Source organism: Triticum dicoccoides, chromosome 2A, assembly GCF_002162155.2.
Source record: "Triticum dicoccoides isolate Atlit2015 ecotype Zavitan chromosome 2A, WEW_v2.0, whole genome shotgun sequence".
NCBI classification, from domain to species: domain Eukaryota; kingdom Viridiplantae; phylum Streptophyta; class Magnoliopsida; order Poales; family Poaceae; genus Triticum; species Triticum dicoccoides.
The window spans coordinates 215,840,773-215,861,638 of NC_041382.1; the positions used below are offsets into that span (position 1 = coordinate 215,840,773).

At 42.9% G+C, this 20,866-nt stretch overlaps 1 protein-coding gene across 2 annotated transcripts in view; it reads right to left on the reverse strand.

Annotated features, from left to right (window-relative positions):
• LOC119354289 (protein disulfide isomerase-like 5-4) overlaps window positions 1–3,179 on the reverse strand; it is a 7,207-nt gene extending 4,028 nt beyond the window's left edge. The window contains exons 1-5 of one of the 2 annotated variants that reach the window (XM_037621008.1): window positions 3,132–3,179; window positions 2,936–3,039; window positions 2,501–2,591; window positions 1,248–1,342; window positions 544–601 (exon numbers count right to left, since the gene is read on the reverse strand). In XM_037621008.1, the coding sequence (XP_037476905.1) occupies window positions 544–601; window positions 1,248–1,342; window positions 2,501–2,591; window positions 2,936–2,976 (285 nt within the window). In that variant the 5' untranslated portion in view covers window positions 2,977–3,039; window positions 3,132–3,179. Of the gene's footprint in view, window positions 1–543; window positions 602–1,247; window positions 1,343–2,500; window positions 2,592–2,935 lie in introns of both variants that reach the window. The other variant, XM_037621007.1, reaches the window with a different exon arrangement.
• Window positions 3,180–20,866: the final 17,687 nt, after the last annotated feature.

Here is a 20,866-nt window from a genome sequence, read left to right on the forward strand (position 1 = left end):
GAGGGAGAGGGAGAGAGGGAGAGAGAGAGAGGGAGAGAGAGAGAGAGAGATGGTTGTAGGAGGAAGCCAAAAAAAGATACTCCCTACGATGCGACACTTACTTTGGATCGGAGGGAGTACTATAATTTAGTTTTCCCGGATTTCTGTCTGGGCAAGTGTTTGGTTCACATGTTGGGCCTTCTATCATCTTGGGAGCTTTTTTTATCTGACCGGTGGCAAATTGGCATACTTAGCTGCTACATAGGCCTAAAATTATGTGAATTCTGTTGCGAGCGGGTTAGTTGCGATGATTTTCATAACCAGGAGTTTTAAAGTACACCGCATGAAGATGAAATTTTCCAACACATAAATCTAGTGTAAAATGATTTTCAACAAGCAACGTAATAAGGTACTCAACAAAATGATTACGGAAAGCATAAGACCTGATTCTGTTTCCCCGTTTTAGGTTATTCATACAAAAAGGAAGACACATTTTATATAATGTTGCATTATCGGAACTAGAAGAGAGCATATAAAGCACTGTAGGAAGAGATCGAATCTTACTGTTCCCAGCACATCACTGACATCAACTGATGCAAATTCACATGAAAGCGCAGGAAAGCTGCAAAATGCAAAAGCCACATAGTGAACAATCAAGGGAATAATAAGGCTGTGCTGCCTATCATTATTAACATAGTCATCCCATCAAAAACAAAAAATATCAATCTGAAATCCAAACAGACGGCTAGGCTAGTGTATACCACTTACTATGAAATATGGTGTGCAAACGAACAAATGAAAATCTGGCTAGTGCTTGAATTTTTCCCAAAAACATGGAGCACCAGTTCCAATAATAGATCTCAGATGCATATGTAGACTAGGAGGAAAAAAGATAATAATGGATGCCATAAACCTATTATGCTATGAACAAAATTAAAATGGTTGGATTTGGAAAACTAGTTGACGGCAAGACTATTAACCTAAGTACACATCAGATGCTTCTTGACAGGATTCAGAGAAGAGTAAAAACATCAAGAAACACGCAGTGACATGTCTTGTGCTGCATATATAAACTGCGCACTGGTAACAGGTAAATAACAATAGCAAGTCATTAGTTTTAGAAGAGCAGACATGCATTAGGTGGAAGACAAATTCCATGAAGTGTCCGCAAAACAAAGGGCAACAGAAAGAAGAATTATTGATGAAACACAAAGGTTCAGGTTTAAACTATGTATTCAATAATGCTCGCGAAATGCTACCAAATTCACCTCAAGTTAAAATCTATCCGTAAGAACTCCCCATCTGAACTCCTGTCAACAATTACAGATGTGGTGGTATTGACTGCTAAGTAACTACTCAGCTCCTGCAACAACAATTTAACAGCTTTAGATGAAAGTAACCTCATCATATATTGCAATATAAATTTAAAGATCAAGAATACAAGATCATGTAAACATTATTCAAAATTGCTAGCAAGTGCAGAAATTGCAATGATTAACCAATGAGGACCCAAGGGATGCATTGGTTCCAGAGTAACTAGTACACCATGTGATGTCATCACACTGCCTAGCTTCAAGTTCCCATGATCATAGTTGCTCATAATCTATGGCACCATGTTGATGCTCTGATGATAAATAAATAAAAGTTCATTTGAAAGGGTTATTTTGGACTACATAACTTGAAATGGTGTAGCAATTAAGTACTACAGCAAACCGAATAGTAGCAGACCAATTAATCACTTAAACAAAGGTGTTGAGTATCGTGATTATTAGGAAACAGCGCGCCGCCCCGTGGTTTTCCCCGTGGCTGCACCAACCCGCGCCGCCACTGCGTCGCCCTTTCGGGCCATAGTGCCGTGGCACGCTGTCCACGTCGCCGCCCCAAGGCTGTTCCCACGGTTGCATCAACCCGCGCGCTGCCGCTGCGTCGCCCCTTCGGGCCATAGTACCGCGGCCCGCGGTCCACCACTGCCCTGAGGCCGTCCGCTCCAGGCCGTCCCCGTGGCTACACCGACCCTCACGTTGCCGCTGCGTAGCCCATCACCCTGAGGTCTTCCCTGCCCGCCGTCGCCCCGACCCGCACACTGCCGCTGCGTCGCCCCTTCGGGTCATAGCGCTGCGGCATGCGGTCCACTTTGCTGTCCACGCGCGTCAACTTCTGTGTGGTATGCGCCGCGCCACCTTCCTAGGCGCGCGGACGGTCTTCGTCACGTTGTCAGGTTCTTCCTCGCCTACTTCGAGCACCGTCGCCACGCTCCTAACCTAGCCGCCGCTGCCGCTCTTCTTCCCGGGCCACGGCGACTACCTCGACACCGGCCACCCCGACTCAACATCGACCATGGCGTCCCTTGCACGGCTACCTCGACCACGGCTACACCACCCTACACTCTTGGCTACCTCGACATTGGCAGAAAGGGCTACCGCCTTGCTTGAGCAACCTCGTAAGTTTCCACTCCAGCCACGACTTCCGTGATACAAGAAGTACAGTATAGTTGATAACAGAACAGAAACTGGAAACAAACCATTCCAAACAAAAACACCATTGCCAGTGCTGCAAATATGGATAATCCAGCACCAGATAGTGATGCCTCCGTCAAATCCCTAGGAATTTTCCTGCAGACAGCCAAAACAAAAAAATATATCTCAATACGTTACCACTTCAGTAGAAACTCAAAAACAGCACCTGCACAATGCCAGCAAAAAGGTCCCCCACCGACCACCATTACAGCATACTGTCAATTTTGCATTTTCGGTATTACCACGTTCGAACATATATCATCTACGGTGCAGTTCTCCAGAAACAGACGTAAATCATTACTGGCGAGTACCCAAGCTCGAACTAAATACATCAATTCGTAGCCAATCCCCCGAATACAGACAGTAATCCGACTGAACCAAACCCCACATTCACCGAATCCCGCCGCTAATCTGGAGATCGGAAGGGAAGCGAATGATACCTGTAGAAGTCGACGGACTTCAGCTTGCTCGAGGAGATCATGGCTGCCGATGATGACGACGTGGCAGCGCGCCGGGTGGTCGGATCTGCCGGGTGCGGAGAGATCTGGAGCGAGGGGAAGGAGAGAGGTGAGATTTATGTGGGGAGGTCTCTTCTTTTCGTCGTCTCGACTAGAAAGGTGTGCCCCCGGATCTCACCGCCTCCTACCTCCCGGAGTCCAGAGTACCGCTGCCTTGCCTGCGATGTTAATTGCGTCCAGCCACGGATACGTATCCATCTATTTCTATTGCTTTCCTTTTATGTATTTCTGGAAAATGCTGTGTCAAGTTAGAAAATTATTAATTTGGTCCTATCCTGATCTCAAAAAATAAATGCCCCTGTATCCCTTTTTCTTTAGTTGGAAAAAATGCCCCTGTATCCTTTAGAAAGTTAATTGGGTCCTTAGTATTTAAGGCGCCGAGTAGATGTAATATTAACCATAGTTTAGATATCTCGCAAAAAAAACATAGTTTATGTAGTTTATATTGTGGTTTATTTTCGAACGTAGTACAATGATCATACATACGCATATACACTCACTCGTATGAATGCAAGTACGCACACACATCCTACCCGAGCATATCCGAGAAACTGAGCTGGCACGTCATTTTGAGATTGATGTCACATACGCCTTCGTAGTCGACGAGAACGTCTCCTTCCACTGAACGCACGTCGCCGAAAGTCCTAGAATAAATCCAGAAGAATGTGAGCACCAACGTCGAGGCTATGACTTAAACTCTGTTAGGTTGCGGATGTCACTGTCCTCCTAATCATCCAATCATAAGTTGGTTCACAGTTTATATTGCAGTATTTGTTCCCCTATAAAATTCAAAAATACTCCTATACAACAATCTATGCATAAAAACATAAGTTTATAATCTAAATATTCAAATAAATACGTAGTCAAAGTTTTGTATGTTTAACGTAAGACAAGTGTTGGTGCAATTAAGTGTCCTAAAAGTTTTGAAGATTGTTGGACAGGAACAATGAAGGACTAATGTGTTTGGTAGCGCGCACCCGTAGATTAGGTCCCTGGAGTTCTTAGGAGTTTCATATAAACTCGAAAGATTATTTTTTGTGCGACTGAGAAGAATTCTAAGCCAATTGAGAAGATTGCTATCGAAGATATTGCGTGACGAAAGTGACCTCTAAAAACTGCTGATGTAAAGCAATTGATATAGAGTTCGGTCCAAGACGATTGACTGCAGTGGAGAAGAAAGAGGATGAAGAAAGATGTAGCATTTTCTTTTGTAGTTATTTTTCTCTTATTTGAGTCCCATGATCACCGTACTACTAAGAGGTGTCGTAGTGTTTCGAAACTTATGTTTCTTTGATGCTTAACCGAAACATATCCTAAGTGAGATGTGAGAAAAATCTTTTTGTGTTCCAAGACATTTACTTGTCAGCTAGAGGCGATGATCTTCTGGGCTACGAGACAAATGCTCTAACCGAGGAGTCGGCTTTACTTGTTCCTCAAGTAAAGTTGTCAGATGCATTTGAAATCAGACCGTTAGATACGTGTCCGTTGACCATTGGCTAGACGTTGTGTCCTAAATGGCCATTTCCCCCTCAGGATTACTCCGACTATAAATAGACACCTCGCAGCTTCCGAGAAGGTTGGTTGCTCCGCGTGATTTTGACGATTTGTCATAGCACCCTCTATCCAAATATTAGAGTTAATCCACCGAGAGAAAACCCTACAGACAAAAAACTAGATAGTGGTTTAGCAACTCTCAAGAGTTATACATGGATCCCATCTCAGATTTCATGACCTCAAGCCATTTCGCGGAATATGGGCTCATCGTCGCTTCCTCATAGTTCGTAGGTTCGTCATGGTCTAGTAACATGACTTCCAGAAAGAATTACCGTACCACCGTACTACTCTAGTGCGAACTATACTCTGGTTGACCTACGAGGTTCGGTAGTAACTTGATCTAAAGTTTCATAATCATCATCATTAGCTTCCTCACTAATTGGTGTAGGAATCACTGGAACTGATTTCTGTGATGAACCACTTTCCAATTCGGGAGAAGGTACAACTACCTCATCAAGTTCTACTTTCCTCCCACTCACTTCTTTCGAGAGAAACTCCTTCTCTAGAAAGGATCCATTCTTAGCAACAAAGATCTTGCCTATGGATCTGTGATAGAAGGTGTACCTAACAATTTCTTTTGGGTATCCTATGAAGACACACTTCTTCGATTTGGGTTCGAGCTTATCAGGTTGAAACCTTTTCACATAAGCATTGCGACCTCAAACTTTAAGAAATGATAGCTTAGATTTCTTGCCAAACCATAGTTCATACGGTGTCGTCTCAACGGATTTAGATGGTGCCCTATTTAACCTGAATGCAGCTGTCTCTAATGCATAATCCCAAAACGATAGTGGTAAATCAGTAAGAGACATCATAGATCGCACAATATCTAATAAAGTACGGTTACAACGTTCGGACACACATTTACGCTGTGGTGTTCCAGGTGGCGTGAGTTGTGAAACTATTCCACATTGTTTCAAATGAAGACCAAACTCATAACTCAAATATTCACCTCCACGATCAGATCATAAAAACTTTATTTTCTTGTTACGATGATTTTCCACTTCACTATGAAATTCTTTAAACTTTTCAAATGTTTCAGACTTATGTTTCATTAAATAGATATATCCATATCTGCTTAAATCATCTGTGAAGGTTAGAAAATAACGATACCCTGCCGCGAGCCTTAACACTCATCGGACTGCATACATCGGTATGTATTATTTCCAATAAGTCAGTGGCTCGCTCCATTGTTCCGGAGAATGGAGTCTTAGTCATCTTGCCCATGAGGCATGGTTCGCAAGTATCAAGTGATTCCAAAAGCCTATTAGCATGGAGTTTCTTCATGCTTTTACACCAATATGACCTAAACGGCAGTGCCACAAATAAGTTGCATCATTATTAACTTTGCATTTTTTGGCTTCAATATTATGTATATGTGTATCACTACGATCGAGATACAATAAACCATTTATATTAAGTGTATGGCCATAGAAGGTTTTATTCATGTAAACAGAACAACAATTATTCTTTGACTTAAATGAATAACTGTATTGCAATAAACACGATCCAATCATATTCATGCTCAACGCAAACACCAAATAACATTTATTTTAGGTTCAACACTAATCCCGAAGGTAAAAGGAGTGTACGATGGTGATCTTATCATCCTTGGAATCACTTCCAACACACATCGTCACCTCGCCCTCAACTAGTCTCTGTTCATTTTGTAACTCCTGTTTCAAGTTACTAATCATAGCAACTGAACCAGTATCAAATACCCATGGGCTACTATGAACACTAGAAAAGTACACATCAATAACATGTATATCGTATATACTTTTGTTCACTTTGCCATCATTCTTATCCGCCAAGTATTTAGGGCAGTTCCGCTTCAAGTGACTATTTCCTTTGCAATAGAAGCACTCAGTTTCAGGCTGAAGGAAATATGCCCTAGAGGCAATAATAAAGTTATTATTTATTTCCTTATAATCATGATAAATGTTTATTATTCATGCTAGAATTGTATTAACCGGAAACATAATACATGTGTGAATAAATAGACAAACAAAGTGTCACTAGTATGCCTCTACTTGACTAGCTCGTTAATCAAAGATGGTTATGTTTCCTAACCATGAACAATGAGTTGTTATTTGATTAACGAGGTCACATCATTAGTTGAATGATCTGATTGACATGACCCATTCCATTAGCTTAGCACCCGATCGTTTAGTATGTTGCTATTGCTTTCTTCATGACTTATACATGTTCCTATAACTATGAGATTATGCAACTCCCGTTTATCGGAGGAACACTTTGGGTACTACCAAACGTCACAACGTAACTGGGTGATTATAAAGGAGTACTACAGGTGTCTCCAATGGTACATGTTGGGTTGGCGTATTTCGAGATTAGGTTTTGTCACTCCGATTGTCGGAGAGGTATCTCTGGGCCCTCTCGATAATGCACATCACATAAGCCTTGCAAGCATTACAACTAATATGGTAGTTGTGAGATGATGTATTACGGAACGAGTAAAGAGACTTGCCGGTAACGAGATTGAACTAGGTATTGGATACCGACGATCGAATCTCGGGCAAGTAACATACCAATGACAAAGGGAACAACGTATGTTGTTATGCGGTCTGACCGATAAAGATCTTCGTAGAATATGTAGGAGCCAATATGGGCATCCAGGTCCCGCTATTGGTTATTGACCGGAGACGTGTCTCGGTCATGTCTACATTGTTCTCGAACCGTAGGGTCCGCACGCTTAACGTTACGATGACAGTTATTATGAGTTTATGCATTTTGATGTACCGAAGGTTGTTCGGAGTCCCGGATGTGATCACAGACATGACGAGGAGTCTCGAAATGGTCGAGACATAAAGATTGATATATTGGAAGCCTATGTTTGGACATCGGAAGTGTTCCGGGTGAAATCAGGATTTTACCGGATTACCGGGAGGTTACCGGAACCCCCCGGGAGTCATATGGGCCTTATTGGGCCTTAGTGGAAAGGTGAAAGGGCTGCCCATAAGGGCTGCGTGCCTCCCCCCCTCCCCTAGTCCTATTATGACTAGGAGAGGTGGCCGGCCACCCCTCTCCCTCTTTCCCCCTTGGGAATCCTAGTTGGAATAGGATTGGGGGGGGGGGAGTCCTACTCCCGGTAGGAGTAGGACTCCTCCTGCGCCCTCCTCCTGGCCGGCGCACCTCTCCCCCTTGGCTCCTTTATATACGGAGGCAGGGGGCACCTCTAGACACACAAGTTGATCATTGAGATCGTTCCTTAGCCGTGTGCGGTGCCCCCTGCCACCATATTCCACCTCGATCATATCGTTGTAGTGCTTAGGCGAAGCCCTGCGTCGGTAATACATCAAGATCGTCACCACACCGTCGTGCTGACAGAACTCCTCCCCGAAGCTTTGCTGGATCGGAGCCCGGGGATCGTCATTGAGCTGTACGTGTGCTAAGAACTCGGAGGTGCCAGAGTAACGGTGCTTGGATCGGTTGGATCGGGAAGAAGACATACGACTACTTCCTCTACGTTGTGTCAATGCTTCCGTTGCGATCTACAAGGGTACGTAGATCATACTCTCCCCTCGTTGCTATGCATCACCATGATCTTGCATGTGCGTAGGAAAATTTTGAAATTACTACGTTCCCCAACAGTGGCATCCGAGCCTAGGTTTTATGGTTTGATGTTATTTGCACGAGTAGAACACAAGTGAGTTGTGGACGATACAAGTCATACTGCCTACCAGCATGTCATACTTTGGTTCGGCGGTATTGTTGGACGAGACGACTCGGACCAACCTTACGCGTACGCTTACGCGAGACCGGTTCCCTCGACGTGCTTTGCACATAGATGGCTTGCGGGCGACTGTCTCTCCAACTTTAGTTGAACCGAGTGTGGCTACGCCCGGTCCTTGCGAAGGTTAAAACGGAGTCTATTTGACAAACTATCGTTGTGGTTTTGATGCGTAGGTGAGATTGGTTCTTGCTTAAAGCCCGTAGCAGCCACGTAAAACTTGCAACAACAAAGTAGAGGACGTCTAACTTGTTTTTGCAGGGCATGTTGTGATGTGATATGGTCAAGGTATGATGCTAAATTTTATTGTATGAGATGATCATGTTTTGTAACCGAGTTATCGGCAACTGGCAGGAGCCATATGGTTGTCGCTTTATTGTATGCAATGCAATCGCGATGTAATGTTTTACTTTATCACTAAACGGTAGCCGTGGAAGCATAAGATTGGCGAGACGACAACGATGCTACGATGGAGATCAAGGTGTCGCGCCGGTGACGATGGTGATCATGACGGTGCTTCGGAGATGGAGATCACAGGCACAAGATGATGATGGCCATATCATATCACTTATATTGATTGCATGTGATGTTTATCTTTATATGCATCTTATCTTGCTTTGATTGACGGTAGCATTATAAGATGATCTCTCACTAAATTATCAAGAAGTGTTCTCCCTGAGTATGCACCGTTGCGAAAGTTCTTCGTGCTGAGACACCACGTGATGATCAGGTGTGATAGGCTCTACGTTCAAATACAACGGGTGCAAAACAGTTGCACACGCGGAATACTCAGGTTATACTTGACGAGCCAAGCATATACAGATATGGCCTCGGAACACGGAGACCGAAAGGTCGAGCGTGAATCATATAGTAGATATGATCAACATAATGATGTTCACCGATGAAACTACTCCATCTCACGTGATGATCGGACATGGTTTAGTTGATTTGGATCACGTGATCACTTAGAGGATTAGAGGGATGTCTATCTAAGTGGGAGTTCTTAAGTAATATGATTAATTGAACTTAAATTTATCATGAACTTAGTACCTGATAGTATCTTGCTTATTTATGTTGATTGTAGATAGATGGCTCGTGCTGTTGTTCCGTTGAATTTTAATGCGTTCCTTGAGAAAGCAAAGTTGAAAGATGATGGTAGCAATTACACGAACTGGGTCCGTAACTTGAGGATTATCCTCATTGCTGCACAGAAGAATTACGTCCTGGAAGCACCGCCGGGTGCCAGGCTTGCTGCTGGAGCAACACCAGATGTTATGAACGTCTGGCAGAGCAAAGCTGATGACTACTCGATAGGTCAGTGTGCCATGCTTTACGGCTTAGAATCGGGACTTCAACGACGTTTTGAACGTCATGGAGCATATGAGATGTTTCAGGAGTTGAAGTTAATATTTCAAGCAAATGCCCAGATTGAGAGATATGAAGTCTCCAATAAGTTCTATAGCTGCAAGATGGAAGAGAACAGTTCTGTCAGTGAGCATATACTCAAAATGTCTGGGTATAATAATCACTTGATTCAATTGGGAGTTAATCTTCCAGATGATTGCGTCATTGACAGAATTCTCCAATCACTGCCACCAAGCTACAAGAGCTTCGTGATGAACTATAATATGCAAGGGATGAACAAGACTATTTCCGAGCTCTTCGCAATGCTGAAAGCTGCGGAGGTAGAAATCAAAAAGGAGCATCAAGTGTTGATGGTTAAATAAACCACTAGTTTCAAGAAAAAGGGCAAAGGGAAGAAGAAGGGGAACTTCAAGAAGAACGGCAAGCAAGTTGCTGCTCAAGAGAAGAAACCCAAGTCTGGACCTAAGCCTGAAACTGAGTGCTTCTACTGCAAGCAGACTGGTCACTGGAAGCGGAACTGCCCAAAGTATTTGGCGGATAAGAAGGATGGCAAGGTGAACAAAGGTATATATGATATACATGTTATTGATGTGTACCTTACTAATGCTCGCAGTAGCACCTGGGTATTTGATACTGGTTCTGTTGCTAATATTTGCAACTCGAAACAGGGGCTACGGATTAAGCGAAGATTGGCTAAGGACGAGGTGACGATGCGCGTGGGAAACGGTTCCAAAGTCGATGTGATCGCGGTCGGCACGCTACCTCTACATCTACCTTCGGGATTAGTATTACACCTAAATAATTGTTATTTAGTGCCAGCGTTAAGCATGAACATTATATCTGGATCTTGTTTGATGCGAGATGGTTATTCATTTAAATCAGAGAATAATGGTTGTTCTATTTATATGAGTAATATCTTTTATGGTCACGCACCCTTGAAGAGTGGTCTATTCTTATTGAATCTCAAGAGTAGTGATACACATATTCATAATGTTGAAGCCAAAAGATGCAGAGTTGATAATGATGGTGCAACTTATTTGTGGCACTGTCGTTTAGGTCATATCGGTGTAAAGCGGATGAAGAAACTCCATACTGATGGACTTTTGGAACCACTTGATTATGAATCACTTGGTACTTGCGAACCGTGCCTCATGGGCAAGATGACTAAAACACCGTTCTCCGGTACTATGGAGAGAGCAATAGATTTGTTGGAAATCATACATACAGATGTATGTGGTCCGATGAATATTGAGGCTCGTGGCGGATATCGTTATTTTCTCACCTTCACAAATGATTTAAGCAGATATGGTTATATCTACTTAATGAAACATAAGTCTGAAACATTTGAAAAGTTCAAAGAATTTCAGAGTGAAGTGGAAAATCATCGTAACAAGAAAATAAAGTTTCTACGATCTGATCGTGGAGGAGAATATTTGAGTTACGAGTTTGGTGTACATTTGAAAAATTGTGCAATAGTTTTGCAACTCACGCCACCTGGAACACCATAGCGTAATGGTGTGTCCGAACGTCGTAATCGTACTTTACTAGATATGGTGCGATCTATGATGTCTCTTACTGATTTACCGCTATCATTTTGGGGATACGCTCTAGAGACGGCCGCATTCACGTTAAACAGGGCACCATCAAAATCCGTTGAGACGACGCCTTATGAACTATGGTTTGGCAAGAAACCAAAGTTGTCGTTTCTGAAAGTTTGGGGCTGCGATGCTTATGTGAAAAAGCTTCAACCTGATAAGCTGAACCCAAATCGGAGAAATGTGTCTTCATAGGATATCCAAAGGAAACTATTGGATACACCTTCTATCACAGATCCGAAGGCAAGACTTTTGTTGCTAAATTCTGAAACTTTCTTGAGAAGGAGTTTCTCTCGAAAGAAGTGAGTGGGAGGAAAGTAGAACTTGACGAGGTAACTATACCTGCTCCCTTGTTGGAAAATAGTACATCACAGAAAACTGTTTCTGCGACACCTACACCAATAAGTGAGGAAGTTAATGATAATGATCATGAAACTTCAGAACAAGATACTACTGAACCTCGTAGATCAACCAGAGTAAGATCCGCACCAGAGTGGTACGGTAATCCAGTTCTGGAAGTCATGCTACTAGATCATGATGAACCTACGAACTATGAAGAAGCGATGGTGAGCCCAGATTCCGCAAAGTGGCTTGAAGCCATGAAATCTGAGATGGGATCCATGTATGAGAACAAAGTATGGACTTTGGTTGACTTGCCCGATGATCGGCAAGCAATTGAGAATAAATGGATCTTCAAGAAAAAGACTAACGCTGACGGTAATGTTACTATCTATAAAGCTCGACTTGTCGCAAAAGGTTTTCGACAAGTTCAAGGGGTTGACTACGATGAGACCTTCTCACCCGTAGCGATGCTTAAGTCTGTCCGAATCATGTTAGCAATTGCCGCATTTTATAATTATGAAATTTGGCAGATGGATGTCAAAACTGCATTCCTGAATGGATTTCTGGAAGAAGAGTTGTATATGATGCAACCAGAAGGTTTTGTTGATCCAAAGGGAGCTAACAAAGTGTGCAAGCTCCAGCGATCCATTTATGGACTGGTGCAAGCCTCTCGGAGTTGGAATAAACGCTTTGATAGTGTGATTAAAGCATTTGGGTTTATACAGATTTTCGGAGAAGCCTGTATTTACAAGAAAGTGAGTGGGAGCTCTGTAGCATTTCTGATATTATATGTGGATGACATATTATTGATTGGAAATGATATAGAATTTCTGGATAGCATAAAGGGATACTTGAATAAGAGTTTTTCAATGAAAGACCTCGGTGAAGCTGCTTACATATTAGGCATAAAGATCTATAGAGATAGATCAAGACGCTTAATTGGACTTTCACAAAGCACATACCTTGACAAGATTTTGAAAAAGTTCAAAATGGATCAAGCAAAGAAAGGGTTCTTGCCTGTGTTACAAGGTGTGAAGTTGAGTCAGACTCAATGCCCGACCACTGCAGAAGATAGAGAGAAAATGAAAGATGTTCCCTATGCTTCAGCCATAGGCTCTATCATGTATGCAATGATGTGTACCAGACCTGATGTGTGCCTTGCTATAAGTTTAGCAGGGAGGTACCAAAGTAATCCAGGAGTGGATCACTGGACAGCGGTCAAGAACATCCTGAAATACCTGAAAAGGACTAAGGATATGTTTCTCGTATATGGAGGTGACAAAGAGCTCACCGTAAAAGGTTACGTTGATGCAAGCTTTGACACTGATCCGGACGATTCTAAATCGCAAACCGGATACGTGTTTACATTGAACGGTGGAGCTGTCAGTTGGTGCAGTTCTAAACAAAGCGTCTTAGCGGGATCTACATGTGAAGCGGAGTACATAGCTGCTTCAGAAGCAGCAAACGAAGGAGTCTGGATGAAGGAGTTCATATCCGATCTAGGTGTCATACCTAGTGCATCGGGTCCAATGAAAATCTTTTGTGACAATACTGGTGCAATTGCCTTGGCAAAGGAATCCAGATTTCACAAAAGGACCAAGCACATCAAGAGACGCTTCAACTCCATCCGGGATCTAGTCCAGGTGGGAGATATAGAGATTTGCAAGATACATACAGATCTGAATGTTGCAGACCCGTTGACTAAGCCTCTTCCACAAGCAAAACATGATCAGCACCAAGGCTCCATGGGTGTTAGAATCATTACAGTGTAATCTAGATTATTGACTCTAGTGCAAGTGGGAGACTGAAGGAAATATGCCCTAGAGGCAATAATAAAGTTATTATTTATTTCCTTATAATCATGATAAATGTTTATTATTCATGCTAGAATTGTATTAACCGGAAACATAATACATGTGTGAATAAATAGACAAACAAAGTGTCACTAGTATGCCTCTACTTGACTAGCTCGTTAATCAAAGATGGTTATGTTTCCTAACCATGAACAATGAGTTGTTATTTGATTAACGAGGTCACATCATTAGTTGAATGATCTGATTGACATGACCCATTCCATTAGCTTAGCACCCGATCGTTTAGTATGTTGCTATTGCTTTCTTCATGACTTATACATGTTCCTATAACTATGAGATTATGCAACTCCCATTTACTGGAGGAACACTTTGGGTACTACCAAACGTCACAACGTAACTGGATGATTATAAAGGAGTACTACAGGTGTCTCCAATGGTACATGTTGGGTTGGCGTATTTCGAGATTAGGTTTTGTCACTCCGATTGTCGGAGAGGTATCTCTGGGCCCTCTCGGTAATGCACATCACATAAGCCTTGCAAGCATTACAACTAATATGGTAGTTGTGAGATGATGTATTACGGAACGAGTAAAGAGACTTGCCGGTAACGAGATTGAACTAGGTATTGGATACCGACGATCGAATCTCGGGCAAGTAACATACCAATGACAAAGGGAACAACGTATGTTGTTATGCGGTCTGACCGATAAAGATCTTCGTAGAATATGTAGGAGCCAATATGGGCATCCAGGTCCCGCTATTGGTTATTGACCAGAGACGTGTCTCGGTCATGTCTACATTGTTCTCGAACCGTAGGGTCCGCACGCTTAACGTTACGATGACAGTTATTATGAGTTTATGCATTTTGATGTACCTAAGGTTGTTTGGAGTCCCGGATGTGATCACGGACATGATGAGGAGTCTCGAAATGGTCGAGACATAAAGATTGATATATTGGAAGCCTATGTTTGGACATCGGAAGTGTTCCGGGTGAAATCAGGATTTTACCGGATTACCGGGAGGTTACCGGAACCCCCCGGGAGTCATATGGGCCTTATTGGGCCTTAGTGGAAAGGTGAAAGGGCTGCCCATAAGGGCTGCGCGCCTCCCCCCCTCCCCTAGTCCTATTAGGACTAGGAGAGGTGGCCGGCCACCCCTCTCCCTCTTTCGCCCTTGGGAATCCTAGTTGGAATAGGATTGGGGGGGGGGAGTCCTACTCCTGGTAGGAGTAGGAATCCTCCTGCGCCCTCCTCCTGGCCGGCGCACCTCTCCCCCTTGGCTCCTTTATATACGGAGGCAGGGGGCACCTCTAGACACACAAGTTGATCATTGAGATCGTTCCTTAGCCGTGTGCGGTACCCCCTGCCACCATATTCCACCTCGATCATATCGTTGTAGTGCTTAGGCGAAGCCCTGCGTTGGTAATACATCAAGATCATCACCACGCCGTCGTGCTGACAGAACTCCTCCCCGAAGCTTTGCTGGATCGGAGCCCGGGGATCGTCATCGAGCTGTACGTGTGCTAAGAACTCGGAGGTGCCGGAGTAACGGTGCTTGGATCGGTTGGATCGGGAAGAAGACGTACGACTACTTCCTCTACGTTGTGTCAACGCTTCCGTTGCGATCTACAAGGGTACGTAGATCATACTCTCCCCTCGTTGCTATGCATCACCATGATCTTGCGTGTGCGTAGGAAAATTTTGAAATTACTACGTTCCCCAACACAGGCTTGGGTCTAGCTTTGGGCTTCTTCATGGGAGTGACAACTTGCTTGCCATTCTTCTTGAAGTTCCCTTTCTTTCCCTTGCCCTTTTACTTGAAACTAGTGGTCTTGTCAACCATCAACATTTGATGCTTTTCTTGATTTCTACCTTCGTTGATTTCAGCATCACGAAGAGCTCGGGAATCGTTTTCGTCATCCCTTGCGTATTATAGTTTATCACGAATTTCCAGTAACTTGGTGATAGTTACTAGAGAACTCTGTCAATCACTACTTATCTGGAGGATTAACTCCCACTTGATTCAAGCGATTGTAGTACTCAGACATTCTGAGCACATGCTCACTAGTTGAGCTATTCTCCTCCATCTTGTAGGAAAAGTACTTGTCAGAGGTCTCATACCTCTCGACTCGGGCATGAGTTTGAAATACCAATTTCAGCTCTTGGAACATCCTATATGCTCCGCGGTGTTCAAAATGTTTTTGAAGTCCCGGTTCTAAGCCATAAAGCATGGCACACTAAACTATCAAGTAGTCATCATACCGAGCTTGCCAAACATTCATAACGTCTGCATCTGCTCCTGCAATAGGTCTGTCACCTAGTGGTGCATCAAGGACATAATTCCTCTATGCAGCAATGAGGATAATCCTCAGATCACGAAGCTAGTCCGCATCATTTCTACTAACATCTTTCAACATAGTTTTCTCTAGGAACATATCATAAATAAAACAGGGAAGCTATACGCGAGCAACTGATCTACAACATAGATATGCGAATACTATCAGGGCTAAGTTCATGATAAATTTAAGTTCAATTAATCATATTACTTAAGAACTTCCACTTAGATAGACATCCCTCTAATCATCTAAGTGATCATGTGATCCATATCAACTAAACCGTGTCCGATCATCGTGTGAGATGGAGTTGTTTTCAATGGTGAACATCACTATGTTGATCATATCTACTATATGATTCACGTTCGACCTTTCAGTCTCAGTGTTCCGGGGCCATATCTGCATATGCTAGGCTCGTCAAGTTTAACCCCGAGTATTCTACATGTGCAAAACTGGCTTGCACCCGTTGTATGTGAATGTAGAGCCTATCACACCCGATCATCACGTGGTGTCTCAGCACGAAGAACTGTCGCAACTGTGCATACTCAGGGAGAACACTTATACCTTGAATTTTTTTAGTAAGGGATCATCTCATAATGCTACCATCGTATTAAGCAAAATAAAATGCATAAAAGATAAACATCACATGCAATCAAAATAAGTGATATGATATGGCCATCATCATCTTGTGCCTTTGATCTCCATCTCCAAAGCACCGTCATGATCACCATCGTCACCGGCTTGACACCTTGATATCCATCGTAGCATTGTTGTCGTCTCGCCAACTATTGCTTCCACGACTATCACTACCGCTTAGTGATAAAGTAAGGCAATTACATGGCGATTGCAATTCATACAATAAAGCGACAACCATATGGCTCTTGCCAGTTGCCGATAACTGTGTTACAAAACATGATCATTTCATACAACAATTTATATAATCATGCCTTGACCATATCACATCACAACATGCCCTACAAAAACAAGTTAGACGTCCTCTACTTTGTTGTTGCAAGTTTTACGTGGCTGCTACGGGCTTAGCAAGAACTGTTCTTACCTACGCATCAAAAACCACAACGCGGTATAGTGATTGCTTTTTGATCTTCAGAAAGAACCCTATTCATTGAATACGATTCAACTAAAGTTGGAGAAATTGACACCCGCCAGCCACCTGTGTGCAAAGCACGTCGGTAGAACCAGTCTCATGAACACGGTCATGTAGTGTCGGTCCGGGCCGCTTCATCCAACAATACCGCTGAATCAAGAAAGAACTAGTGACGACAAGCAATACGTATATACCCACGCTTACAACTCCTTTGTGTTCTACTCGTGCATATAACATCTACACATAGACCTGGCTCGGATGCCACTGTTGGGGAACGTAGTATTTCAAAAAAATTCCTACGATCATGCAAGATCTATCTAGGAGATGCATAGCAACAAGAGGGGAGAGTGTGTCTATGTACCCTCGTAGACCGAAAGTGGGAGCATTTAGTAACGCGGTTGATGTAGTCGAACGTCTTCATAATTCAACCGGTCCAAGTACCGAATGTATGGCACCTCCGTGTTCAGCACACGTTCAGCTCGATGATGTCCCTCGAGCTCTTGATCCAGTTGAGGACAAGCGAGAGTTCCGTCAGCACGACGGCGTGGCGACGGTGATGATGAAGTTACCGGCGCAGGGCTTCGCCTAAGCACTACAACGATATGACCGACGTGTGTAAATGTGGAGGGGGGCACCGCACACGGCTAAGACAAATCTTGGAGTGCCTTTGGGGTGCCCCTGCCCGCGTATATAAAGGAGGGAGGGAGATAGGCTGGCCCTCCTAGTGGCGCGCCAAGTGTAGGGAGTCCTACTAGGACTCCCAAGTCCTAGTAGGATTCCCTTTCCCTTTCAGAGTAGGAAAGAAGGAAAGGAGGGAGAGGGAGAAGGAAAGGGGGGTCGCGCCCCACCCCTTGTCCAATTCGGTTTGGGCAAGGGGGAGGCACGTGCCACCTCGTGGCCCTTCTTCCCTCTCTCCACTAAAGCCCAATAAGGCCCATTAACGCCCCCCCGGCGAATTCCCATAACTCTCCGGTACTCCGAAAAATACCGTAATCACTCGGAACCATTCTGATGTCCGAATATAGCCTTCCAACATATCGATCTTTACCTCTCGGTCATTTCGAGACTCCTTGTCATGTCTGTGATCTCATCCGGGACTCCGAACAAACTTCGGTCATCAAATCACATAACTCATAATATAAATCGTCATCGAACGTTAAGCGTGCGGACCCTATGGGTTCGAGAACTATGTAGACATGACCAAGACACATCTCCGGTCAATAACCAATAGCAGAACCTGGATGCTCATATTGGCTCCTACATATTCTACGAAGATCTTTATCGGTCAAACCGCACAACAAAATACGTCATTCCCTTTGTCATCGGTATGTTACTTGCCCGAGATTCGATCGTCAGTATCATCATACCTAGTTCAATCTCATTAACGGCAAGTCTCTTTACTCGTTCCGTAATGCATCATCCCGCAACTAACTCATTAGTCACATTGCTTGCAAGGCTTATAGTGATGTGCATTACCAAGAGGGCCCAGAGATACCTCTCCGATACTCGGAGTGACAAATCCTAATCTCGATCTATGCCAACTCAACAAACGCCATCGAAGACACCTGTAGAGCATATTTATAATCACCCAGATACGTTGTGACGTTTGATAGCACACAAAGTGTTCCTCTGGTATTCAGGAGTTGCATAATCTCATAGTCAGAGGAATATGTATAAGTCATGAACAAAGCAATAGCAATAAAACTTAACGATCATTATGCTAAGCTAACAGATGGGTCTTGTCCATCACATCATTCTCCTAATGATGTGATACCGTTCATCAAATGACAATACATGTCTATGGTTAGGAAACTTAACCATCTTTGATTAACAAGCTAGTCAAGTAGAGGCATACTAGGGAAACTTTGTTTTGTTTATGTATCCATACATGTATCAAGTTTCCAGTTAATACAATTCTAGCATGAATAATAAACATTTATCATGATATAAGGAAATATAAATAACAACTTTATTATTGCCTCTAGGGCATATTTCCTTCAGTCTCCCACTTGCACTAGAGTCAATAATCTAGTTCACATCGTCATGTGATTTAACACCAACAGTTCACATCTTTATGTGATTAGTTCACATCGCCATGTGACTAATACCCAAAAGGTTTTACTAGAGTCAATAATCTAGTTCACATCGCTATGTGATTAACACCCAAAGAGTACTAAGGTGTGGTCATATTTTGCTTGTGAGAGAAGCTTAGTCAATGGGTCTGTCACATTCAGATCTGTATGTATTTTTGCAAATTTCTATGTCTACAATACTCTGCATGGAGCTACTCTAGCTAATTGCTCCCACTTTTAATATGTATCCAGATTGAGACTCAGAGTCATCTAGATCAGTGTTAAAGCTTGCATCGACGTAACCCTTTACGATGAACTCTTTATCACCTCCATAACCGAGAAATATTTCCTTAGTCCTCTAAGGATAATTTTGACCGCTATCCAGTGATCTACTTCTGGATCACTATTGTACCCCTTTGCCAAACTCATGGCTAGGTACACAATAGATCTGGTATACAGCATGGCATACTTTATAGAACCTATGGCTGAGGCATAGGGAATGACTTTCATTCTCTCTCTATCTTCTCCCGTGGTCGTTTTTTGAGTCTTACTCAACTTCATACCTTACAACTCATGCAATAACTCCTTCTTTGACTGATCCATTTTGAACTCCTTAAAAATCAAGGTATGTACTCATCGAAAGTCTCAAGCATCTTGATCTATCTTTATAGATCTTGATGCCCAATATGTAAGTAGTTTCACTGAGGTCTTTCTTTGAAAAACTCCTTTCAAACACTCCTTTATGCTTTCCAGAAAATTCTACATCATTTCCGATCAACAATATGTAATTCACATATACTTATCAGAAAGGTTGTAGTGCTCCCACTCACTTTCTTGTAAATACAGGCTTCACCGCAAGTCTGTATAAAACAATATGCTTTGATTAACTCATCAAAGCGTATATTACAACTCCGAGATGCTTGCACCAGTCCATAGATGGATCGCTGGAGCTTGCACATTTTGTTAGCACCTTTAGGATTGACAAACTTTCTGGTTGTATAATATACAACTCTTCTTTAATAAATCCATTAAGGAATGCAATTTTGACATCCATTTGTCAGATTTCATAAAATGTGGTAATTGCTAACATGATTCGGACAGACTTTAAGCATTGATACGAGTGAGAAAATCTCATCGTAGTCAACACCTTGAACTTGTCAAAAACCTTTTTCCACAAGTCGAGCTTTGTAGATAGTAACACTACTATCAGCATCCGTCTTCCTCTTGAAGATCACTTATTCTCAATGGCTTGCTGATCATCGGGCTAGTCAATCAAAGTCCATACTTTGTTCTCATACATGGATCCCATGTCAGATTTCATGTCCTCAAGCCATTTCGCAGAATCTGGGCTCATCATCGCTTCCTCATAGTTCGTAGGTTCGTCATGGTCTAGTAACATGACTTCCAGAAAGGATTACCATACCACTCTGGTGTGGACTATACTCTGGTTGACCTACGAGGTTCGGTAGTAACTTGATCTAAAGTTTCATGATCATCATCATTAGCTTCCTCACTAATTGGTGTAGGAATCACTGGAACTGATTTCTGTGATGAACCACTTTCCAATTCGGGAGAAGGTACAACTACCTCATCAAGTTCTACTTTCCTCCCACTCACTTCTTTCGAGAGAAACTCCTTCTCTAGAAAGGATCCATTCTTAGCAACAAAGATCTTGCCTATGGATCTGTGATAGAAGGTGTACCCAACAGTTTCTTTTGGGTATCCTATGAAGACGCACTTCTCCGATTAGGGTCTGAGCTTACCAGGCTGAAACTTTTTCACATAAGCATTGCGACCTCAAACTTTAAGAAATGACAGCTTAGATTTCTTGCAAAATCATAGTTCACACGGTGTGATACGTCTCCAACGTATCTACTTTTCCAAACACTTTTGCCCTTGTTTTGGACTCCAACTTGCATGATTT